Source organism: Centrocercus urophasianus, unplaced genomic scaffold (assembly GCF_019232065.1).
Source record: "Centrocercus urophasianus isolate 14NV4802_14NV808 unplaced genomic scaffold, USGS_Curo_1.0 seq_16, whole genome shotgun sequence".
Classification (NCBI taxonomy): domain Eukaryota; kingdom Metazoa; phylum Chordata; class Aves; order Galliformes; family Phasianidae; genus Centrocercus; species Centrocercus urophasianus.
This window is the reverse complement of record NW_024884711.1, coordinates 19854679-19880329: the sequence shown is the minus strand read 5'-3', so window position 1 is coordinate 19880329 and position 25651 is coordinate 19854679. Positions and strand designations below refer to the sequence as shown.

The following is a 25651-nucleotide window of genomic DNA, read 5'->3' as shown; positions in this document are numbered from 1 at the left end:
GCCAGTGGCATTGAAAGGCAGCAAAGAAGGGCAGGAGAACAAAGAGAGTGCAAGGAAGTGGAGAATAGGCATCAGAAACGTGGGGGAAGAGCAGGAAAGGACAAACTCTGCTCTTGCTTGTTTCAGGCAGCTCTGGATTATTGTAGCATTGGAGTGCAATATTTGTCCCCTATAGAGAAAAAGGCTGGAGAGACAAATACTCGGAGTTCTCATTTGGAGCAGCTGTTTAAATACTAAGCTTTAAAAAGATAAAAATCAAGTAGAAGTTTTCTACAAAGGAAAGATTCTTCCCCAGCTGCAGAAGAGCCCTTTTGAAACTAACAATGTGAAATTATCCATTTAAAAAAAATTAAGACAGTCTAGTTCTGGCCAGAGCCAGAATGCGAAGAAAGTTTCAACCTAATAGGAGCAGCAGTACTGATGTACTTCTGACCACCACCAGAAGTGACAGCACTTAGCACCGCTCAGTGATGGAACAGCAAGTTGTATGCTAAATCTAAGCATGCTGTTCCAAGTTTGTTCTAAAACTTGTGAACAGAACCAGAGAGGTGAAGGGAGGAAAAAACCCAGGCCTGGGCTACATTCATTTTCACAGCTCTATTTACTTAATTGAAGCCTGTGATGACCTGTACCAGATGTGATATGCCCTGCAGATTTTATAACTGCCCCAAGTGGGTACAAAACAAGCTGCAGAGGATATGGCTGGATGCCTACTTGGATCTGAAGAAGTAATCTTGTACTAGGCAGTACTGTAAGAGCTGTGTCCCTTAGTAAGAAATACTGGCATTAATTAACAACATGGAGGTGTATCTTTTAATAATTAATAGGGAAAGAGTTCTTCTTAGAAGAAGGGCAGTGGCTGATAGTATTGAATAATTCAGCCTGATAACAAAAGGAACAATGGTACAGTAACTTTATACCTGAGTATTTCCAACAAAACCCAACAAAAACATTTGATAGGCTGATGACTTCTTGTGTTTAGGAAAGGGTATACATTCGAGGTAGTGTTTCCTATTGAGAAGGCAACAAACCATTTCTGAAATTGGTCTTCGCAACAAAATTAAAAGGAAACTGCATCCAAGAAAGTGATTCTACCTGCTTTGCCTTCTGCCGAGTTTGGGCCCAAAAGAACAGAATGGTAGCCCAATAAGGCCAGTAACTCAAGTCAGTAAATGTGCATCCTCAGTAAGCCCAATTGCCTTCAAAATCAAAGCAGCTTAATTAGCAAAGGAAAAAGAAAACACAAAGTATTTTTCACTTAACCCGTCACCTTGCAAAGCTCCAGCAGCAGAGATGGGCTGTATCTGACAAGTTTAGAAACAGACAGAAAGCTTCAGCAGCTGTTGCGCATTCAGATTTAATTTGTGGTCACAAACATCGGAGAATTTTTAATTTGTTGCCTGGCTAGCAGCTGAGAGATAGAAGTACATCAGCAAAAGAGCCACCAGTCTTCATCATTGCATGATGGTGGGGGGAGGGGAGGGGGAAGTGTTTTATTTAATTGCAGAAGTCTGGCAAAATATCAAAGAGCATGGGAAAAAAGATGTTTCCAAAAAAGATCTGAGTGACAGCCCAGGAAAGACAAAGGCTGCTGCTGTTCAGCCTCTCTGTCTCACTGCTGGCAGGGACCGATAGCTTGCTGTGGCTTTCCTTAGCAGACGGCTGCCAGCCAAATTACAAAGAACAAAATGTTTTTAGAATTTCCTTCTTAAATTGTTTTGATGACAAGTTCCTATTAAGAATTGCTGTGAATTCACCAGAAAGGAGATGCAGCTTCCACTGCTGACCAGGAACCAACCACCACCAGCAACTTCTCTAGAACCAAACCCTGATGGAGTGAGACTGCGGTGCTGTGTACCAGCACAAACATCAAAGGCGATCCTGGCTGGAGGAATCCTATGTTCCTTGTGAAACCCAAAAAAGATAAGAATATGTCTTGGACCCTAATCTTGCAGTGGTATACACACCAAAGCAGTTCGTAATAATTGCTCAAAAGAGATCGAGATAAGGGTTGGTGTCTTCTCCCAGGTAACAGCAATAGAATGAGGGGTAATGGCTTTTAGTTATGTCAGGAGAGGTTAAGGCTGAATATTAGGAAAAAGTTATTATCTGGAAGAGCAGTGATGCATTGGAACAGGCTGCCTGATGGAGGTGGGGTGTCCCTTTTCCTAGGGATGTTCAAGAGCCATGTCGATGTGGCACTGAGGGACATGGTCACTGAGAATGGTGAGGATGGGCTGACTTTTGGACTAGATGACCTTGAAGATCTTTTCCAGCTCTAGTGATTCTATGATTCTACAGCAGGCACAAGCTTTTAGAGAGTGCCAGTGAGCAGTGGCAGTACTCCAGTCCACTGGAAAGAGCATTAGAACATTGGTAAAACCGCTAGGGTGCAATAGAGACAGATCAGTCTCTATTCTATTCTATATCAGACTACCTATAATAAAAAAGTATTTAATTGTCAAGGGAAGGAAATACACACAGGTTAACTTTTTTTTTTTTTTTTTTTTTTTTTTTTTTTTTAAAAAAAAAAAAAAAAAAAAGTAAAGCACAGAAAAAAAAAAATCAATAATAATTTTAAGAAGAAATATACAGACAAACTGCTTGTAATGCTGAAACGCCCTGGAAAAACAAATCCCCGAGTAATTATTTTTGATTACACAAGGAATTAAGCCATCAAAGGTAAACATGGAAAAGGAAGGGAGGAATCTCCACAGTTTCCCAAACAACAAAATGGCTGAGGAGATGCCAGACCTCCCGCCATCGCCCTCAGGTACATGAGATCCTCCCTTCGCCCCCTCTGAGGGCGCTGCGAGGGCACGTCTCCCCACCACCCCCTCCCCGGTCCCGCGAGCCCCGTCAGCCCAACTGGAGGTGGGTGGGCGGGCGGCAGAGCCCAGCCCCGGAGGAGAGCGGCCGCCTCCCAGCCCGCTCCTCGCGTCATTTCCATCTCTTTACCTTTACCCGGGAGCGGCCAACCAGCGGGCGCGGCGCCGGGCCCCGCTCACCTGCTGCCGGCGGCGGGGGCGGAGCGGCGGCGGGCTCCCGCGGCGAGGCTCCCGGCGGCGGCACGATGGTGTGCGGCGGCTTCGCCTGCTCCAAGAACTGCCTCTGCGCCCTCAACCTGCTCTACACGGTGCGTGGGTCGGGGTAGGAAGGGAGGCGGCCGCCTCGGGTTTGTCGCCGCGGGGACGCGGCCCTCCGGGGTCGAAATCCAGAGCTCAGCCCAGGCCGGGCGGCCTCCAGCCTGCCAGGCCCCGTTTGGCTCTGCGGAGGGGAATCCCGGCGCGAGTGAGCGGGATTGGCTCCGTTGTTGCGAGGGTTTGAGACAAGTGCTTCTCTGCGGGGAGCCCCGTGTGGGCGCGCTGAGCCGCACAAAGGAGCTGAGCGGGGTCAGGGCGCGCCTTGCAGCGGGAGGTGAGCGCCGTGCCTGCCCGCCTTGCTGCCGCGAGCTGACAGAACGCATCTTCTGGGAAGCTCCTGCCCGAAGGTGGCAGATGCCTGCTTTCTTCTGGGCGAGTTTCGGGGTGTATTTTCAATAGAAAGCTGTACAATCTCCAATTGCACTGTAGGCATTTTTTTTTTCTCCTTATCTATTTTCAAATGGCACAGAAATAGAAAGAAACAGGGCTACGTGTAATGGCTTCCTCTTGCAGCACTTCTGGAAAGGTAATATGTCCTCTGATGGTTCCTGTTGGCAGCCTGGTGTTGGACAGCCGAGCTTGGAGGTGATGCGCAGCGCTGAAATTGGGTGAGCCGGGGCTGGCAGGCTGTGCCTGTGCTTTCCTGATAACAGCCTGATCCCTTCGTGAAAGTAAGGCAGGAGAGCAGGTCTTATCACTGCTCATCAGAACAAACAGTTCTCATAGACAGCAGTTACTGGACCTGATGGTAATCCCTAGGGCAGAGTGTGAGAGGATGTAGAAGCGCCTGTGTTGAAGGCAGAATTGCTTATTAATGAGCATCACCTTGTATTTTAAATACATTGCTTTGGAAGAGAGCAGAACAAAACCCTTTAGCGTTGGAGAGTCTGCTGTTGCGTGCGTTACTTAGAGGAGCTTGCAGAGCAGAGGATGTCCCTAAAACAATCTCTGGAGCATGCATAGTGTGCCTGGTTTACCTGCTGGAAGTCACTGAGGATGCCTGTGACACTGTGCATTACCCATGCCAGCCCCCAGCAAAGCAGAGGGGACAGGTAGGCATGGCCTCATTTGCCATCCGTGGTTGCAGGTAAATGTAGCTATGTAGACTCCTCAAGGTGAAGGATTGCTCCACCCTGATTTTTCAAACAAACCAGAGATAATGCAAAAGGCTTCTTTTTTCTTTTCTTTTCCTTTTTTTGGTAGGTCTTCTGAGCATATTTAGCCTCAAAAAGGGGTGATCTGATCCCTGAGACCTCCATACATCTCTTTGTAGTACCTGCACAGTGCACCTATGACCTGAATCTTGCCTGATGTCTGAGCAGAATTTACTTTATGGGTGTTACTTGATATTTTTCTATGCATATAACATATGCTTTTCCAAGAGGAAGGAATGACTTTGAAGCAGCGTAACTAGAACATCCACCTGTTATTTCTTGTGTCACCTATTAAGGATAGGCAAAATCAAGATGAACACTTTTCATTTCTGAGTTGCAGAAATAACATGAAATGTTTAGTAAGTCTGGAGGAATTCTTGCAGAATGCATGGACCTCTCTGCTTCTGGGCTAAATAAAACCCTGATAATGCAACAATTGGGTTTTTCCGAACAGGCAAAACATGTGGAAGACCACCAGAACAAGAAGTTAATCTTTTTAAACAACAGTAATTCACAGCAATAGTTGGTGGGAGTACCAGTGAGGGAAATATAAGCTCAATTAGGTAATGCTTGAATGTTTTTCTGCTAGCACTGATTTGTGTCTGTGTCACGTGTTTGGAATAAATTATCCCTCAGAACTAATGTCAGGGATTGCAATTTATATTCTGTTTTTTTTTTTTTTTTTTTAAAGTATATTGGATTTTAAAACAACAAATTAGGATATAGGAACCTGATCTTGTTGATGCTCTCTTGATCTACTTTTTATGATAGAGCACCAAGGAAAATACATGTTCTGTCAGTAATCAGTTACTGGTTTAAGGCAAGAAACCATAAACCAAGTAACCTAATTGCTCACTAACCTTTCCTTTCAGATTATATTTGCTGGCTGGTGCCTTTTGGTTCTTCTCTGGTCTAAATATCCTTAGGCTCAGATTCCATTTTTAAATTTGTCTTGTATGAACACGTCTGGTATCTATGCTGAGTCTTGCTGACTTCATATGGTTCGTCACGTGTACAAGAAGAGTACAGAAAAATAACTGAGGCTCTTGACTTAGTATGCATAAAGTGAAATATATTTCTGGAATTAGGTTTGAAGTGGAAGAGCTGTTTGTCTACATACAAGTACTAGTTTTGGGTATATGACCAATTTTATCTTTATGTAGTTGATCATATTCTTGTTTCCCTTTGAGCAGCAGACTGGTGGAAACTGTTCAAAATATCTGCACACAGAGTCCAGCAGCTTTCAAGGATGCACACATAACTAAAGCCTTCTTATCTCTCTCCTATTTGTTGACACAGTAGAGGGGACAGATGCCATCCAGAGGGACCTGGACATAATCAAAAAGTGGGCACACAAGAACCTAATGAGTTTTAACCAAGGCAGTGTGCAAGGTGTTACACTTGGGTTGAAGCAATCTGAGATAGGAAAACAGACTGGGAGAACTCGCTGAGAGCAGCCTTGCAGAGAAGGACTTGAGTGTCCTGATGACAAAAAGCTGGACTTGAGCCAGCAGTGTGTGCTTGCAGCCCAGAAGGCCAAACGTATCCTTGGCTGCATCAAAAGAGCAGCAACCAGCAGGGTGAGGGAGGTGAGCATCCCTCTCTACTCTGCCCTTCTCAGGCCTCACCTAGAGTACTGAGCCTGGGGCCCTCAGTACAGGAGGGATGTGGAACTGTTGTAGCAGGTCCAGAGGAAGGCTATGAAGACGATCAGAGGACTGGAGCACCTCTCCTGTAAAGAAAGGTTGAGAGAGTTGGGTTTGTTAAGCTTGGAAGAGAAGGCTCTGAGGAGGCGACATTGCAATCTTCCAGTACTTGAGAGGCACTTATAAGCAGGAGGGGGACTGACTTGCTACGTGGCCTGATAATGATAGGACAAGAGGGAATAATCTAAAAGATGGGTTTTATCTTAGGCGTTAGGAAGAAATCCTTTCCTCAGAGAGTGGTGAGACCCTGGCACAGGCTCTCTGGAGAAGCTGTGGATGCCCCATCCCTGGTGGAGTTCAAGGCCAGGTTGGATGGAATCCTGGGCAGCCTGAGCTGGTGGATGGTAGCCCTATCCATGTCTCCTCCAATCTAAGCCATTCTATGATTATCTTGCAGGTATAAAAACCCTGGTGGTTGCTGGCCTCAGCAATATTTGCTCGCTTTATTAAGACCAGGATTTCCTTAAGCAGACAGTGTTCCTCCCAAGGAAGACTTGAGTAATTCTGTTCAAGTGTGAATAGTTGATGTCTTATTTCAAATCAGATTCTCAGAAAGGAAAGGGAAATTCCCATGTCTTGGCAAGTGATGAAAGATGGAAACTTTAGCTGGGCAACAAGATTAAATGTATTCAAATTAAAGATAAAAAAAATACTGACAGTTCTTTTGGTTGGTAGGTGCTGCTTTTATCACCTGAGCAGCCACTTAATTCTTCCTGCAGCAGCAAACATCACACATTTTCCTTTGTTTTGATGAGCAGGCTTCCAGTTTTTCTTAAACCCGGAAGCGGCTATTTGATTTAAAGTAGAACATATAGACAGAATTTTAATGGTAAACCATTTTTAATACCACAGAGTTAATGCTGTAAGAGCATTTGTATTTCCTTATAACGTTAGAAAGAACCTTGTTAAAGTCATTTATTTTTTTAGAGTACTTTGCTCTCTGAACTAGTTTCTAGCCTGCCTATTCAGTGCACTATTCTTTGCATCATTTCAAATTATTTGAATTCAAGGTTTTTCTTTCCCTCCCCCCCCCCCCCTTCTATTGCTGTCTGTTCTCTCAGTGCAGAGTTACTGCTCTGTTCCTGCTATCTGTCACCTTTGTCAAGACTGCTTTCCTTGCATTATGTAAATATGCGAAGATGAGGAGAAAAAATCCCAGATTTGGGCAGCTGTGCCTGGTATCTCCAGTCTGCATTTCAGAGTGCAGAGCCAAGAGTTTGCCCCATTGCCAGCCCGTGTTGGGCTGGCTCCTTGTCCCCCCCTGGATGCTCGGCTGCAGGGCAGCTCGCCTTGGAGCTGCCTTTGCCTTTTCCAAGGATATGGTGAAGGCAGCACTATGAGCTGTGCCATCTATTCTTCATGTGTGAATCAGGCAGCAGTACAGAAGCTCCCAAGCACATGGCAGGGGAGGTCAGTGTTGCTCACGTGGACTTAGGCTGTTTGTTTTCATTGGCTTTTTGGGAAGTTTTCTGTGGTCGTGCTTCAGAATACAAAAGAGTGACTACAGCAAATAATAATAACGAAACGTTTTGTCAGAAAACATGCTCAGATGTGCTGTGTGTCAGTTGGTATCCAAAATGGCAGCCATTTGTGGCATGGTTGGAAATCAGACGTGTTGGATTTCTAGATAAAGTGTGAGCAGGATTTGTATTTACACTTGCCTTGTACAGAGTGCTGCAGCTGGAACCAGGAAGGCTGAGCTTGCTTAATGACAGAACTGGAGAATCGCAGGCTGCAGGAGGAGGAGGTTACATGGAACATGGCATGGCTTGATATCACTGATATTTTTAGCTATTCTAGCAGTGCAAGTAGATACTATTATAATTTAAAACAAGCATGGATTAGAGAAGCACTTGGACTGGTCAGAAGTAGCCTTAAATCATTAATAGTAGCCTAAATCATTGATTGTCTACTGCTATTTCTAGGTTGAGGGAGAGCCATGTTTGGAAGAAGGATCTGTGAGATCACTGGGCTTCCTGAAAATGTTTCCCATCTCAAAGTACATAAGTAAACATCGTGGCTGATAAGTGTTCCTGCCACACAGGAACATTTCAAGGCTCCTATTTCTAAAACCTATAGGGTACAAAATGGGTTAAATCTCATTGCTATTTTAACACTAAAGAAGCTTGTTATGTGATCGACAATGATTTGATAATAATTATTGGCCAGTAGCATGAAGAACTGTGTACTCAGCCATCTGACCAAAGGAACTGGGTTCTGAGATAAGAGACAGGAATGTTACCCTTCACATAAATGTCTTGCTCCACATCACGTCCTTTCAGCTGTTCAGTAACCAGACTATTGATTGTTCCCCACTTAAATAAGTCTCAGAAAGGTGAAAGATTCTGCTTTCTGTTGGAAGTATTTTGGAAGATGCTCAGCCCCAGCTTTGCTTTTGATAAAGCTGAAGAAGTACTGTGAGGAGGTAAAGTTCAAAAAGTTCCAAAGAAATTCTTTGTGACAGAAGCTGAAGTCACCATGAGTTTGCCGGTCCTCTTCTCTAGCTAACTTACTGTTAACACAATCAAGCATTAGCCTTTATAATATTTGTAAGGGAAAAGGAGATCCAGACAACTCTATAAATTACTGTTTTAAAACCATCTAAAAGTATAGAAAATGCCATTCTCATAACTTGCAATATCCATTAAGTGTGACGTATATGTATATATGTGTACATATAACAAAAAAAAAAACCATGTTAATATATAATGGAAGATGCTTAAAATGGAATCCGATTCTTTACACTGAACTTGAACTTACAGTCCTTAAAGCCTCTCCTGTGGAGATGCTGACATGAGAGTAACATTCGTCTGTAGGCAATACGCTTTGTTCTCTTAATTATCATTTTCAGACTCTGTAGAAAAAGTATTTGGTCTCATAGTGAAAACTACTGCACTTCTCTTAGGACTCGTGCTGCTGGAGGGCTGCTCAGGGAAAGCATTTACTTAATTTCAAATGAATGAGTGATATATTGGATTGTGCTTAAGCCTGTGCTTGTGTGTGCATTTTTAAACAAGGTTGCTGGAGTTTGTATTGGTGAAGTTACTGTATAGCAAATGAGAGTTTGCAGTTCAGAGTGCTGCTGTTAACTATCCACACATGCACACGCTTCCTCTGGCTCTGTTTTCTCCAGTTTGAGGACAGTATGTGCCTGTAGCATCTTTGTGAGACAGCTTTCACTACTTTGAGATTTTAATACATTCTTTTGCTCTTAATGCCTGTTTACTCCCTATGTAAACTTGCCTTAAGTGGATGAGACCATTTATATCTCTCTGTAAGTACTTCTGAAGAATCATTCATTTCTCTTTTATTGAGGGCAGCTTGTAAGAAGAGAAAAGGAAAGAGGACAGAGTTCTAGGAGATGATTGCAATCTCTATTTAAGTGATTCAGAGAAGTCCTTGCTCAGTGCTAAATCTGGCCCCTATTCTTCTGGTAAGGCTTCAGTTTCTAGTGAGGAGAGTGGCAAGGTTCCTGCGGTGGAGCAGCCAGTGGCAGTGTGGGAGTGTTGGCTGGGGGCAACTTTGGAGCTTATCTGCTCTGGGCAGGACTGTGAGCAATGCTGGATTGATAGGCTTTATCTACCTGAGTCTTGAGAACCTTTGAGAACAACACCTTTGAGAAGCACCAAACCAACTTGCAGATGTTTGTTTGGTTTTTTTCTGATGTCCAGAACCTTTCAAGCCATTACCTTATGGCTGTTGCACTTGTTTTGTTGTCAGTAAGTCCCGAGGAGAGTTTGCCTCCATTGGTTTTGCAATGGTCCTTCATTTTCAGCTGCTATTAGTTTACCCTTGAACTGCTACATCTTTGTCAGACTGAACAAACCCAGCTCCATCCCATGATTTTCAGACATCACTCTCAAGGCTCCAGGCCACTTGGTGACCCTTTCCAGGCTCTCCCATTCCTTTTCTACTTGGGAATTTTGAAATAGAACTCAGTACTTAATGCTGGTGAAGCTGCAGTGTGAGTTTCCTTTGATCCCGCTCTTCTTGACTTTCCCTTCGTGGTGAGAGCAGACTCTTGGCTCCCATTCCACTTGGCAGTCTGTGATCTGCAGTTCTTTCTCAGCAAGGCTGCTCAGCCAGTCTGTTCCCAAGATGCACAGATGCAATCCTGGTGCAGAATTTTGCGCTTTGTGAGATTTCTCTTTGCTCACTCAAGTTCATCAGGTCTGTCTGAACTGAACCTCTGCTACTTGAAGAGTTGGTTGCTCTTTCTTTTTCAGTATCATCCACTGATTTTCTGAGGATTCACTCCATCTCATTGCTCAAGTTGTCTATAAAGATACTGCATGATATCAGCCCCTCTATGAACCCTCTTACCAGCTTCCAGCTGGATACTGAGCCATCCAGTAGTTTTTTAACTCAGCAGTCCATCTGGTCTCTGTTCAGTTGTACAGTCCACTCCATTTTTCCAGTCTACATTCGTTCAGCTTACTAATGAGAATACTGTGGGAAAAATGGATTCTGGTTGTATTCAGTAGAAACTGGACTATTTTTAGTAGATTGCATTGAATAGATGAAATTGCATTTCATCTACATTGGAAATATAGATCGGCAAACTTATTGGAAACTTATGTTTCTGATTTCCAAGGATGGCATCATTTTCTCTGCGAGTAAGCTCCCAAAGCTGCTGCTGTGAAACAGCACAATGAAACTACGTATCTGTATTGTTCATTCTGTTATGCAATGAATAACAGGGAAAAAACGCTTTTATTCTTCTGGGGTGGGCCTTGGGGACAAAAGAGCTGAAATGCTCAATTTACAAGATGGAGTTTATTTCATGAAGATCTGCATCTGAGCAGTTAATTACACCTGCAGCCCAAATTGGTAACCGCTGACCTGCATGTCTGATATTTCCTTGGCAGCCACCTGTTGACCAGGTAATGAGAAACCAGAAGGGATGATTCTGAGTGTCAAAATGAAAGAATAACAGCCATTTATTTAATCTATCTTTCAACATGCAGAAGGAGGCATGAGCTTAATCCTAAATCTGTTTTGAAAAATGGCTTTCTGTCTCCATTTCAGTTTTAAAATGCAAGGTCAATTTTGCGCATTTTCAAGTGACCAGAAGTAGAGTAGTTGATAGTGGCTTTCATCCACATGATGTGTGACTGATGGGATGAAGTACTTTTACATTGCTTGCCAGCCAGAGCCCAGTGACACGGACCTGTGATCATAATGAATTTCCAGATGTTTTAAGGAACAATTAGCTTCCTATAGGAATAGAAAATTACTGTTCTCGAAGAGAAGGTAGAACTTTTTTTTTTTTTCTGCCTAATTCTTGAACATTTGAGGTCTGATGACGGATTTTAAGCCTGGAATATTTTCTCTATTGAAAACTGTGGCAGTTTTAGATTTAGTATGTAACTCTTAATACCAGAAAAGTTTTTTGGGCAAGATAGTCACAGTAATAACTTCTAGTGTCATACAGCTTAATTTCATGTACACGTCTTTTGAAAAATGGAAAGTGAGAGAATTAACAGCAGCAAGAACTGGTACAGTGCTGCTCCAACACTCCCTGTATCTAACAGATGTTTTAGGCACAGATTTTGGTTTTGATTTTGATGCTTGTAGGAATAAAATTGATTTAATCATTTTCAACTTGACAAATAATTGAACAAAGATCTGAATAGATAAATATTTTGAAGCATAGCTGAGGCAGCAGAAAGAAGCCCTGATGAAAGTGATTAGGAGATGCTTTTCCTACTTTTTCTGCTTTTCTTTGTGAAATAAATTGAAAATTGACACATTTTGAGATTCTTCTTGAGACAGCACCTTCAAGAGCTGTGTGGTGGTGGTGTGAGTTCAGTGCTTTGAAGTTGATGTGAAGTACAGGAAGTAGAATTATAGCAACATTTGGGATGGAAGGGACACACAGAGGTCATCTGGTCCAACCCTCCTGCAATGAATGCAATGAATGAATATCTGCAGCTAGATCTGGTTGCTCAGGGCCCCAACCAGCCTGACTCAGCCATTTCTGATTGGAAATTGAGTTATGTGATTTCTTTTGTTGTTCACTTCTGACACTTATATAGTAAGATAACTCTTCCCAGTGGTATCAGACAATGCAATAAAGTGAATGTGCATAGATCAGGATGGATAGATCTTAACTGATTAGCAAAGCTAATTTTTAGCAGTAACATTATGTAGTTCATAGCCCTGTGCTGCATGCAATCAGAAAATCTGTCTGTGTCGGAGCCAAGGCTTTTATGTTGTTTTCTTTCCTCTTCCCTGTAGTTTAGATTCATAACAATTTGGCACAGTGTTTTGTTTTTAACTTAATATGATGATTAAGGCTTTTTGTTTGAGAGAAACAAAACTAATGTGAATTAATCCTAAAACTATACTTATTGTTGAAAAATTTCCTTGACTTTGATACCATTCTTTTGTCTCTTCATGTGGTGAAAGAAAGATGTTGGTGTGGCAAATCCTTGTATTCTTTTGGCCTGTCTTAAATTTCTCCTGAGGGTTACTGGCTATTTGTAAAAACTTTTCTGAGGCATTGTCCTCTTTGAACACAAGTGGAAGAAAACACACACCATGTTTTGGTCTTGATGAGCATCACAACTCGTTTTACAACTTCCTTGATGTTCTCTAAGATTTCTGTTTCAAAAGCAGCATTACACAGACCAGACTTCTGAAAGGTACTGTAGCTGAAAAATACATCTTCACCTGTTTTGTGTTGAAACCAAGAAAAGTGCCCTGCTTTAGGGCAAACACACTGTAATGATGGCTAAGCTGGAAATTTACAGTTTTTTAAAAAAATCCCTCTGGATAAGCAGTAAAATGTCATAATACATCTTGTTTGGACAGAAACCAGCCAGCAAGCGTAAATGGTTGCTCTGTATTTGTTGTGGTGTAAAATCATGGAGTTGGACTAAATTGAGCACATACTGGTTTTGATAATGATACATCTTCTGGGTATTTTCTGGTGAGGGCAAGCTTATTCAAATTTTAACCTCCCAAGTTGAGTTGATGCTATGTAACAGAATGTAATAATGTTATGCACGGTCTGACAGGTTTGGATGAGAGCATTAGGCATCTTGTGTACCGGTCATCTGGGTTGGCTTTGACTGCTGCTTACCTCCTGCTGTAACTCACTGCAAGTTTCTCTGTAGCTTTTTATGTTGTTTTTTTCTTTTTTCTTTTTCTTTTTTCTTTTTTCTTTTTTCTTTTTTTTTTTTTCTTTTTTTTTTTTTTTTTTTTTTTTTTAATGTTCTGTGTTTTTGGCATGGAAACAGGAAAGGCTGGAGCTTCCTGCTTGCATAAACAATAAATTCCAGTAAAGTAACGGAGACAGATTCCACTTACCTTCCCTGAATACCATCTTTTAAAGGAAGGAAATAGCATAAGAGTGCTTTGGGCTTTGAAATAGGATTTACTTCATAGTAGAGCTGTTTTCCTGACTAATTATGTAGCAAAGACAGGACACCTTTATTGTTTCATGACATGCAGTCCTTGAGATACAGATCTGAAAAAAATATATTTGTGTGACCTTGTTAACTATTGTGTTATATTATATATATATATATATGAACTATACATAATCTTCAGTAATAAACTAATGCAACCATATTTCTGATTACAGTAAATCATGGCTGTGTGCTCTCTTCCATGTCCAGAGCTGTGCAGCCATGCTTTCTTTAACTACAGTAATTTCAGAAAACATCTGGGATTTTCATTCTTCTGTTCTATGAAGTAAAGCTGATGTTTTTTATCTTATTTGTCAATCCTGTTATAATCCGCACAAATTCAGTGTTTCTAGATAATCAGTGGCACACAGCACAGCTCGTCTTGTAGGTAGGCTAAGTTAGAACAACTCCACATTGACAGTGTTGAAGAATGTGTGTGCCTTAAAACATCTGGTAATTAATCACCTTTTGGATGAAGTGGGGAATTGGTTTGTTGAGAATTGTGCTGCTTCTCTTTATGCTGGAAAGAAACATACCTTTCTGATGACAGCTTTAACATAAAGAATGTAGTTGTGTGTAGGTTGAGCCTCTTCTACATGCAGACTAACTCTTTGTTTTCTCTTCCCTCCAGCTGGTGAGTCTGCTGCTGATTGGAATTGCAGCATGGGGAATTGGCTTCGGCCTCATCTCTAGTTTCAGAGTTGTTGGAGTGGCAATTGCTGTAGGCATCTTCCTCTTCTTCATTGCCTTAGTTGGATTGATTGGTGCAGTGAAACATCACCAAGTGTTGCTGTTCTTTGTATCCTTCAGTGTATTACATGGTTTACAGCTTGGTTCAAGTTACGTGACCAATCTGCTCTGGTAGGCAAAGCCACTTGTGGAAGGCAGAAATTCCCAGCTTTACCCTTCTTTTTCACTCTGAGGACAGAAATATTCACTTCCCTTTTATAAAAATTTTGAAATACTTTAATTTTTTCAGAGCTTTTAAGGTGAGGCACTGTATCATAAATCCTCACTGTGTGTTTAACCCTAAAGCAACCTAGAGTATGTGAACTACTAATATGATTTAACATGGAGGACAATGATATAGACGGTGAAATGATTGGAGCTGGCAGAGGAATGCACAGTCATATGCTGCCAATAAGCACTTTCTTTTCATACCTACTTTTTAATTGTGAACTCAGATTAGAAATGAGCACAGGCCTTCTCAGCATGGTGCTTTACTGTCCCTTTTTGTGTTACCAACACTGCGTAAGCAGTCTGCCTTGCGTAACAAACTTGTTCTATGCAGATGAGAGAAAAGATTAAATCAGATAATATTCTTATTTTTCTGGTTGTGGACTCCAAATAAATAACATCCTCTGCTTTGATACAGTTTAATCTTTTCCACATCTAGTCAGAATTTATCTGTAGCTTTTTGTTTCAGATGACCTGATGTAATCCAATGATTATGTATTCTATAAGTAAAATTTTTGAGAATGCGTCTTTAACTACTGCTTACAGTACATGATTATTCTCTTGCTAGTCTTCATTGTCCAGTTTTCTGTCTCCTGTGCCTGTTTGGCACTGAACAAGGAACAGCAGGTAAGAAATACTTCCTGATTTCTCAGTTAACCTATAGCATAACATTATTTCTTATTACACACACACACACGTGCATGTGCATGCATGCATATATTTATATGTAGCTTTCCTCTAAATGAAGAGTATATTTTAAAAAAATCTGCCTTCAAAAAATATAGAGTCATCTAGTTTGGAAAAGATATTCAGGATCATCAAATTCAGCCATCAGCCTGACCCACTGAGTCCCATTACTAATCCACGTCTAATAGTGGCTTGTTCACACATCTCTTAAGTCCCTGCCTTTCAGCTGTCCTTTAACAATTGTTTTAAAGTTTCTGTCTAGGTTTTTGGTCACAAGTGTAGCAGCATAGTATCTTGATTATATCATGTCTTCATGAGTTCCAAATAAGCTGATGAAATCTACAGTAATCATTGTAAAGTTTATAAAAACCACTGAATTGTTCTCATGTAATTGAAAAGGTGACAACTGTATTAGGTACAGAGCAGATCTGTGGGAAAGAAAGACAACTTCTGTGGGGTATGGAGAACAATCCTTAATCCATAAAGAAAGGACAAGACAAAATGATCTACTTCCTCTACATGTAACAGAGTGATTTGTTTAAAGTCTGAGCAGTCCTAGTTAGATTAGTCACATGTCCCATTACTAGTGCTCTTGTCAGGTTTAGGAAGAAGACTGGAAGAAAATGAGTTATGACCATTTATGACCAAACTTGCTGCTGTTAGGTGTTGCAATCTCATTAGCTATCCAGACTGTTTGAAAGTTAAGGTCATTTTTTAATATATCATCCTGTTAGACATGGGTATCTGAAGGTTTTAACTGTAAAATGTTATGTAATCGATGGAGCAAAACTGGGTGAGCACAGCAGTTTCTGTTTTGTGACTTCTTTCCATTGAATAGGTACACACAAATAAGGTTTGTGTTTGAGATATATTTGGAAAACTCCTGTTTTGACTCTTGTGAGGACAGCAAAAAGGGATCATCTACTTTGCCGAGAATATTTGTTTCCACTGAGATAGAAAGCAGTTCAATTAATATGTGTTTTTGCTTATACCTTCCAGAGTCAACTTCTAGAGGTGGGATGGAATAACACTAAAAGTGCAAGAACAGACCTTGAGAGAAATCTGAATTGTTGTGGATTCAGATTTTTTGATCCAAATGAAACCTGCTCCTCTGTAAGTTCTTTCTCTCATCCTGTTTGTTCCAAAATTTATAATTTCTTTCCTGGTTGAAGGCAGAGGTTTTTAACAAATCTGTAAATTAGTTGTCACACTGATCCTAAGGTCCTTCCTTAACTTACTGGAAATCTTACTGCAGAGCACTCGTTAAAGGTTGTATCCTGTTGTCATTTCTGTGTTTGCTTTTCTGGAGTCTTAAAATTCCCAAAGTTTTGCCCATGGTTTGCAGTCTGCAACAGAGCCAACAAAATAGTGCCAGTCAGTGAAGCATCATCAGAAAACAGGATGCAATTTTCTGTTTATGTCTGTTACAGGATTGTTTTAGAAGTCACCAGTGTCAACCATGTGCGCCAATAATAGAAGAATATTCGGGAATGGTGCTCAGATTTGTTGGAGGCATAGGACTTTTCTTCAGTTTCACAGAGGTAAATGAGTAGATTAGAAAGCAGTGTGCTCTCATCTCACCATTTTTTTTTAATAAAAAAAAAGCCTTAAAGTTTAGGGGTTTCATTACAGGAACTCCCAGTATTGTCTCATGTCTCAGGAGTCAAATCTAATAAGGTCAAAATTTTCCAGGCTGTCAGCTTGTTGAAGTCTGACAAAAACAGGGCTGGGGGTATTTACAGCTTTCCGTTATTTACACTACAAACCATTGACTAGATACCTCATTAAAATGTGATGCTGTAGATTTTGCAGAAAGCTAACTCATTAGGTTTACTGTTATCCAAAAGTAATGGACATGCTGTTGCTTTTGGTTTATTTGCTTGGACTTTAAGCTCCACATCCTGTCAACATGTTAGAATTCTGCTCCTGCTGCGTAGTGCAGTTTCAGACCACTTTTATTACATCAGCAAGAGATATAGCACCTAAAGCAGAACCCATCTCTTACCTCTGCCCACATTTATTTACTAAAAAATTGTGGCCTCTCTACCTGAGATGTGGAGCTGAAGAGGGAAAAGGACAGAATTTGAAAATGTACTGGAAAAATAGCCTTATTCTTAAGCTGTAGCTTTAAAATGAAAGAAATTTGAAGGATATTACTTTATCATTATCCTAAAAAAAGGTTTACAAATATTTATCATTTAAAGAGGGGAAAGAATAGTAATAGATGCTCCTATTATAAATACTCTTCTAGCATTTAGGATACAGATTTGTCCTTCCTTTTTGAGTTGTTAGATAGATCTTTCTGAGAAAGGTGCATTCTTTTTCTAATTAAGAAAGTTGTATGGGATTGTGTAATTTTAGCAATAGCAAAATACCCTACACTCGTGCTGTAAATTCATTATCAGAATTTTACATTTAAAACAAGTTTTGTAAAACTGTTGAAAGATAAGGGGGAGACTGCTTAATAATATCTTTGTGTTTTTCTTTCAGATTCTGGGAGTCTGGCTGACCTATAGATACAGGAACCAAAAGGATCCCCGTGCAAACCCTAGTGCTTTTCTTTGATAAGTTTATAAAGGACTTGAATCTTCTTTCTGCATCCTCTACTTCAGAATACTAGATCTCCATAGTTTAGTGTTTCTCTGTAGTAGGAATACTCTGTGTACCAGAAGGAAAATTTACCTTCTATAAGTTTGCAGTTTTCATTGTTAAATATTCACTGTTTTTCTTATAAGAATCACTATCTTGAAGTAGATTGGCATATCCAGTAGTTGGGCAGAATCAGAATGCTGTTCTGAGCTGATAATTTTTTGTTAAAGACTTTGGTAGTTGGTGTGGTGAACTCTATTCAGTGAGTTTTGAAGCACTACTAGCTTCTCTGGTGTCCAAAAAAAAAAAAAGTGTTTTCTGCTGTATTCATTAATTACAAAAAATCACCTAATTTCTCATTAAAATTACAAAAATAAATGGTGGGTGTTTAGTGCTTGTTTGATTGTATGATTTGATTAGGATTTAGGATGAATTCTAGTTGCATTCTGTGTCTAAATAATGGTCTCACTCTCTTGTTAAGGTTATAAAAAAGTTGAAGTTGTTTTGTTATTTTCTGTACTGCACATAAGTGACTACTGTAATCTTCACCCTTTCCCTTCCCCGTTTGCTGTGGCTATTTGGTAGATTTAGATTTCTTTTTGAAAATAAAAGTACTTTATTTTTTACTGGATATTTTCACTTTGAGAACAGTAATGAATGTAATCTGCAACTAATCAACTTGAACCTGTTTTTTTCTTTGACATCAAAATGAAGTTTGGTATTTGCACGACATCAGAGTCGGTAGTGGTCTGTCGTCTTGTTCATGTGAGAAACTTGACTTGGTGTTTGGAAAGTTGTACAAACATTTTCACAGATGGTGTAAAATTATTCTTGCAGTAACTTAGCAGTATTTATTCCTCTGTTGTCCACCTAAAAGTCTTGATTTGATGAGAGATTGAAAACCAGAGGTGGGGGGGAACCAATTGTGTTTTCCACTAATTTGTTTTAAAAAGAGAAAAGAATTAAAATGTGCATAATTCACGTGCTGAGTGCTGTCTGAGCAGAAAGAAAGTGTAGTCCTTGGTCCAGTCTCTAACAGAAGCGATAGATGAGCTGGAAGATGTCAACAGAGGTGTCAACACCAGAGGTGCACAATGTTCCAGTTATTTCTAATCACAATGAATCATAGGCCTGCACAGTACCTTTTCTTCCTTAAGTTGCTGCCTCAGGCATGGTAGGTAGCTGCTGTAGCCTGAAAAAGACAGCTTTGCAGGAGGAGAAAGTGAGGCTTATTAAATTAAACTGCCAAATAATACAGCATCTGAGTGTGGAGGAAAGAGGGAGGCAGTGGATGTTAATAGTGGTAGCTCTCAAAGGGCTCTCCCTTTGCTGGGAAGCTGCCTTCTTGGTTTGGGAAAGGAGTCCGAAAGAAGATGAAATATATGCTCATCAGAACACTTTGAGACTGCTGTGTGCCTAGGGCTGCTCAAGAAGGAATTGTCATGAGGTTTCAAAGGGAAGTGTTGAACCTGAACAGATCGTCCCAAAGCTGTCCTTAGCGGCAGTTAATTTTCCTAGTCCCTGTATTTTGTGTGTTAATGTAATAAATTAGAGGAGAAGTATTAAGAAGTTGTAAGAAGGTTGAAATAATATTCTGTGGCTGCTTCAATTTTGATTCTTCTTTCTTTTTATTGATTTATTTACAGCTTGGTTTGGGGTGGCTCTGGTTTCATTAGTATAGTAGGTGATACTGGAATGTAATTTTGCATTTCTGAGAAAATAGTGAAAATGTGACGATGTTAGAGCTGTCACATCTCAGAACATTTAGTCTGAGCTTCCTTTAGTGTTCAAAAGACAGGTAGTGGAGTGTAGAGTTCGATTAAAGCTTTTCTATTGTATGTGTAACACTTTGTCTTTTGAAGATTGTGATTTAAACAAACAAACAAACAAACAAAAAACCGAACAACTGCAAACCTTGAAATTCACATCAGAGGTGGATTCACTTACTTAAGGTGGGGGAAGGGACACAATAAAACTGATTTATTCTGACTTTAGAACTGGGAAAGAGACTTGCTTTAGAAGCCTAACTTGCATATCAGTATAGAAGAGATGCTGTACTCTTCTAATGTATTTAGATGGAACTTTTAATTAATTTATTATTTTTTGTGGCTTTTTTGTTCTTTTTCTTTTTTTTTTTTTTTTTCCTGTCTTTCCTCTTGAGAAAACAGTTTTGGACGTACAACATTTTTATTATTGCTGTTTTCTGGAGAGGTGCATTAATTTTTCTGACTGCTTTAGAGTTTGACTTAATTGTGACCAAATCTTCTAGGAGCTTATTAACAGCAGCAGAATATCAGAATAACAAGGCAGTTTGGGAGCATTCAGTGCTTATATTAAATGCTTTTTGACATTAATTATGTTGAAATGCTTTCATAAAGCCCGTTATTCTAGAGGAAGGAGAAATCCATCTTCTCCTTCTTTAAGATGTCCACAGATTAATAACTGCCTCAAAACAAAACCAAACAATTCTAAATTGTTCCTTAGTGTAGCAGAAATGCTCAGTCACAGCTTGAACCAGTGATTGAGCACCTGGTGTGAAGGCAGGGCCAACCCAGAGGCCCTCCTCCCAGAGGAGCTCAGGTGCATGCAATGCTTCTCCAGGATCCACCCCTTCTCAGACCTCATGTGAGGGTTGGCAGCAGAGGTGAGGGTGCCTGCTCTGGAGACTCCTGCCTGCTGGAGGCCTGCTAATGGTGAGTGCTTTTTCTCTCTTTGCTTCTGTGGCTGCTGCGCTGGGGCTTGTTCTCATTTGCTGTATCCTGGGGTTGTGCCAACTTGCTACAGTCGCTGTACTTTCCATCACATTACATCATAACGCTTAGACACTTCAGCAAGTCTTTAAATAGGCCTAGCGGAAAGGCCTGGAGGACCTGCAGAAATCCCACATGCAGGAAACCCTCTTCATCCTGTGTGCTTCAAGTTATTGAGCACATACGCGTCAGAAATAATTTCCCAGATTTTCTGAAGAGATTGAGTGTTATTTTAAGTACTGAGTGTTATTTTAAGGATTGGAGCCTCTGTAAATAATTTCGATTTAGTGGAGGCCTGAGCCTTCGGGTGGTACCAACTTGCACAGCGTTAACTGCAGGATTTATTTGTTTAGATCTGCTGTTCGTTTTGGGTTTCTAAATAAGCAAACTCAAGCGATCTGAAAGCTAACTGTGCACACCAAATGTAAGTTCTCATTATTAGTCTCAAGGTTTTACTGAACTCCAGTGTGATCCAAGATCTAAGAGAAGCAGTTTTAACCTTCTTTTTGAAAAGAGCTTTATGTAGAAATGATGATCCTCCAATCACTTCAGATGCAGCCAGTTTTAAAAACAATACCACACCTAAATGATCACGTCCTCTTATCTCAGATGATTGAAAACGTTTTGAGAATGTTTGAGAATGTGTTCCTCTTCTTAAAGGCTCAGGCATTAGGCACGTTACCACACAATTAACTGTAAGCATAGAAAGGTCTGCACTTCTTATCTAGCTATAAAGAAAGGACTGGTAATGAGAGCTGGGCATAGGGTCCTATTACAAGAAAATGAATGAAGAGAAAGCCTGCTGAGGAATGGAGCTTTACCAGCTGCTAAAACTGCAAACAAAAGCTGCTTGGATAGAACGTAACAAGCTGTGGGAGTAAGTAAAGCTGATTTTACTCCACTAGTGATAGATAATAGGGAGGAATAAAAAACACAGCAACGTTTTGTATGTAAACACTTGAAATGGATTTATTTAAAAAAAAATCATTTGTACAATTGGGTCATACAGTGTTCCCCTGTATGTCTTAAATTAAAAGCCTCCAGCTTTTAAAAATGCTGCCCTGTACAGAAGTGCTAACATAAAACTAGTGTTTATGTTCATAAACCAGCACTATACATTACTAAATATCACTAAATAGTCTCCTCAGCAGTGTGAATGAGTGGAGAAGATGTGAAAACCAGACTTAGTGGTCTTTCAGGGCATCCTCCTTCTCTTTACAGCTCAGTCTTCAGCAGCTTCAGTGCTTTCTGCATATTTGAATACACTAGAAATAAAATATTCATGCATGTTATTTTTGTTGCAACTTCATCTGCCAGTGACCAGTTACTGTAAAGAAATGTCATTATTATTAAAGCTGTGTTCAAAAGCCAACAGCTATAATGAATCTGATGCACTATGCATCTTATGAACTCCGGTAACCTGGAGATGTAGGGCTTTATAATGTTTTAACACCTCATAAAACGAGTATAAAAACAGATCTATATTTTTCTGAACTTGAGCCACCTGCACTTGTCCTCAAAGTACTTGTAAAGCCAAGCATGTAAGAGGACAAACTGACGCAGTAAGTTGTGCAGTTGCACCCTTCCCAAACCTACCCCTACTGGCAGATAATGGTCCTTCAGCAAGCACTAGGTGCACATGGGTAGTAATGCCTGGTGCTATCCAGGAAAAGATGTGACTGCTTTGAGAACACGTAACTTACACAGGGAAATGTCAGAGGGCTCATACGCATAGAGACGGTTTGAGTATCTTCCAGTAATATCAGCTCTCACAGTCAGGGAAGGATCTGGAAAAGAGGAGGAGAAAAGTTGCAGAGCACAAGAGTAACCTTGAAGCAGAAGAAATCTTCCTGCACTTCTGCTTGCTTCCTAAGTTTTCCTGCAAGGCAAGTCTGCTTCCACTAACAACCAACTCACCTTCATTCTATGATGTAACTGAACTTCTGTGTTGAACATTTTGTTTGCAGTTTTGTTAGGAAGTTTGGTTCTGATCTGTGTTTATCAGCCTTAGACCCATGTCACTGCATAGTGCATGAGTTAACTCCATAAGCTGAGACTGTTTTCAGCCTACAGATCTTAAGAAGGAATCAAGGAAGGAATAAGATGGCAGTTGCTGTGGTCTACTGAAAATGATCCTTGTGACCTAGGCTTATAAGGATGTGTTGGTGATATGTGTACCTGAATACAGGGGGGCTGTCATTATGAGAGGTACTCACCAATGAACAAAATCCGAGGGACGTACTGGCCATCAGGTGCAAGGTTCTTGTCTGTGGTTTCGTACTGGAAGAAAGCAAATGAGGTTCCAGGTCAAGATTGCAAGACAGCATGTAACATGGACGTTTTCTTCTTTATGCTCAGCATAATGCAGGCTAAGCAGTACATTAACAATTTCAGAAATCTGCTGCCTGGGATACAGTCTTTAAACTGCTAGAGCTGAGAATTGATGATAACAGTTAATGACAGTATGACATTAAAATTTAAATTCCTTCCTATTTAGTGGTTATGGAAGCTGGAGTTGAAAGAGCTTTGTTACGAAATCTATTATGCCCCAGCACTGAGCATTTTTCCTAGCCAATCCCAGCTGTAAAAGAGCCTACTTAGAGCTAGAAGAGCCATAATCAAAAATAAAACTTTATTGCTTTCAGCTGAAGTGTGAAAGGGACACTTACCACAAGGTTCAGGAGAATGAATTTTTCAGCCAATTTCTGTATTTCCTTATGTTCAGCAAAGACCTTCTTGAGTGCTAGAGTGAAAGCAATGAGGAATGATTATTTATTTATTTATAATTTATAAGACCGGTAATATTGCCCTAGAGAAGAAAATTCAAACAAACTGATAGAATGAATGTGAGAACATGTGGTTTACAGTTAGAGCAAATAACATTTTTACGTCCATTGCACTGACAGACGATTAACTCTGTTTTATTCTGTGGTAAAGAGTGAGCGTGGTGGTACAAAGCCTCCTTTTTTTTTTTTTATTCTTTCCCGTGCCGAAATCTTACCTTGGCTGTGTGGGCAGTCATCCAGGTGGTGGATAATCATCAGGGGCTTATTGCTGGGGGAGAGGAAAGAGCCCGGTTAGCGGGGCGGTCGCGGGGCAGCCGGTAGGGGGCGCCGTAGCGCGGGGGCGCCCTACCTGTTCTTGGCGCGGAAGAGGGCTTCCTCGTACGTCTGCGTCCAGATGAGCTGGTCCCCCCAGCCTGCCCAGGGGAAAGGAGAGAGTAGGGAAAAACTCACATACACACAAGTACGGTCTGTAGTATCTATGTGTTTTTACCTCTGGAGAGTGTTTGAGGCAGTTTTGGTTTAGTGCTAGTCTCCTTCGTCTCCTTCTTGCCTATATCTTTCGCCAGAACACAGGAGATGGCCATGAGCAGCAGGAACACGGATGCGTAGGTCTTCTCCATGGCTGCTCCTGGGATGAGGAAGAGAGCCTTCATTTTTCCTTGCCTCCCTGCTGCTGGTTCTGAGGTGCAGCCGGAGGCGCTGCCGTGGTCAGGTATGCAGCTGGGTGAGTCAGCCAACTGCTCCAGGGAGTGTAAGGGAAGGGAGAGGTTTGCTCTGCAAAGAGTCATGAAGGATTTGGCTGCTTTCTGCTGTGTTTGTGCCATTGACCTGTGGTCCTCTTAAAGTGCACCTGTGTTAAGTTTTTCTCTCTGTTCCTTTTTCATATATTGAGTTTGCTCAGTGAAACAACAGTTTTGCCTATTTCAAAAGTGCTTTCAAGTCCTAATGAACTCCTATTTCACTCTGGATCTCCAACTGATAAAGTAACTGGGCAGTTTAACAGTATGGGTCTTGACAAATTAACTCATGTTGGCTCTTCATTCCTTCTGCAGCAAGAGCAACTCAGATGAGATGTAGAAGTCTAAGCTGAGTTTAATAGTGATCTATTAGCATAGACACAGCCTAATGCTGCTGTTGAAACTGTAGACTGTCCTGTCTCTTCTAATTAGCATCACCTAATCCTGAAAAGCAGTAGAGTCTATAATAGAATGAGTGGGGAACAGTGAGAACTAAAGTGCATTTTGCCATTATAAGCAGCACAAAGCAGATTGCTTGCCCTGCACCTGTCTGAGACATGGGGGTGGAGACAAGGCATGACTGATGGAAGCTCCTCAGCATTTCAGCTGGGATGCTTTGAAGGGGGAAAACGCTTTAGCATGACCTTATGTTTTCTCATTAAACTTATTCCTAAAACTGAAATACCAGTATATTGGATACTGTAGAAAGACGTAAGGAATTCCAAAACCAATACAGAAAATTCAAAACATTCATGCAAAAATTTAAACAAGCATCTTTTAAAATTCAGACAATGAAAATGGGAAGTCTGGGAAAATAGAGTCTTTTCTCTGGGTAAGAACGGCAGAAGGAGGTATTAGCTGAATCCACATCAGTGATACAATGTCCTTAACTGCTGGGTGTCCAATAGACCTCTAAGCATCCACAGAGTGGATTTCAAGAGCAGGAAATAGGATTTTGCAGGAGAATACCTGTCCCAAGGAAAGTTTCCTTCACAAGGAAGAAAACTGAGTAAATTTACATTAAATATAATGGATTTTCAAGGCTGCCTTGAGTTGTTTTAGCTGTAGCTTTGTAGAGGAAGTAATGCTTACTGAAAGGAGAGAAAAAAAAAAAAAAAAAGGTATTGTGTGACAAGGAAGTCAAAGACCAGGCAAAGTTTACGCTGTTACTGGTGCAGAAAGCCAAGGCAGAAACATTAAACTTCCCCTTTGAAAACTTCCCTTTGGAAGGCTGTGTGCAATTCTGCTTAGCTTTTTGCCCTGTAAAGCCCCTTCTCTCCTGCGTCTTGTAACTTGCGAACACAACATATCTGTGTGTCCTTATGGCTAGTAGCTGTGCTGTGCCCACTCTGCTGCCTCTCCCTCCCGTTGCTGCAGCCCCAGTTAGCCCAGTGTTACACAGGCAGTTCAGAAGAGTGAGCGCTGACTTACCGTGTGCTCAGCCAGGTGCCTGTCAGGGTGTGAAGGTGTTCCTGGTCACAGTGAGAGCACCACGCTCCCTCCTGCCTATTTATGCACCTTTGCACTCCCTGTCTCCACCCATGAGCTTTGAATTTGAATACTATTCCTAAAGAGCTACACTTGCCAATCTTTCCCATACCAAAGCATTCAGGGTTAATTTCGTTATGAATTAATACCAGAGTTTCCTGCTGTGCACCGACTGTAAAGCTCAAAGATGTTTCTGGGGGCTTTTTAGAACATTTAAGAAAGTGATTTAAAAATGCTGG

General features: G+C 40.9%; 2 protein-coding genes across 2 annotated transcripts; one reads left to right on the top strand and one right to left on the bottom strand.

Moving 5' to 3' along the window:
• The first annotated feature begins 3035 nt into the window (after positions 1-3035).
• Positions 3036-18381, top strand: TSPAN13 (tetraspanin 13). Its single transcript, XM_042817484.1, has 6 exons — positions 3036-3136; positions 14050-14217; positions 14922-15002; positions 16062-16175; positions 16493-16603; positions 17553-18381. Exons 1-6 carry the CDS (start codon positions 3074-3076, stop codon positions 17625-17627), a joined length of 612 nt encoding a protein of 203 aa, XP_042673418.1. The 5' UTR covers positions 3036-3073; the 3' UTR covers positions 17628-18381.
• A 2962-nt stretch (positions 18382-21343) lies between these two features.
• AGR2 (anterior gradient 2, protein disulphide isomerase family member) lies at positions 21344-25441 on the bottom strand. The gene is made up of 8 exons (XM_042817025.1): positions 25356-25441; positions 23678-23815; positions 23537-23600; positions 23403-23455; positions 23071-23144; positions 22618-22681; positions 22105-22188; positions 21344-21666 (listed from the first exon to the last, which is right to left on the bottom strand). The coding sequence occupies exons 2-8, from the start codon at positions 23805-23807 to the stop codon at positions 21617-21619; spliced, it is 519 nt and encodes a 172-aa protein (XP_042672959.1). The 5' UTR covers positions 23808-23815; positions 25356-25441; the 3' UTR covers positions 21344-21616.
• Positions 25442-25651: the final 210 nt, after the last annotated feature.

Coding starts and splice junctions, on each gene's coding strand:
- TSPAN13 (XM_042817484.1), top strand. CDS start 3,074: ATGGTGTGCGGCGGCTTCGCCTGCTCCAAGAACTGCCTCTGCGCCCTC. Junction 3,137..14,049: donor CCCTCAACCTGCTCTACACG/GTGCGTGGGTCG, acceptor TCTTCCCTCCAG/CTGGTGAGTCTGCTGCTGAT. Junction 16,604..17,552: donor TTTTCTTCAGTTTCACAGAG/GTAAATGAGTAG, acceptor TTTTTCTTTCAG/ATTCTGGGAGTCTGGCTGAC.
- AGR2 (XM_042817025.1), bottom strand. CDS start 23,807: ATGGAGAAGACCTACGCATCCGTGTTCCTGCTGCTCATGGCCATCTCC. Junction 23,601..23,677: donor GCCTCAAACACTCTCCAGAG/GTAAAAACACAT, acceptor TCCCCTGGGCAG/GCTGGGGGGACCAGCTCATC. Junction 22,682..23,070: donor TCATTCTCCTGAACCTTGTG/GTAAGTGTCCCT, acceptor GCTTTCTTCCAG/TACGAAACCACAGACAAGAA.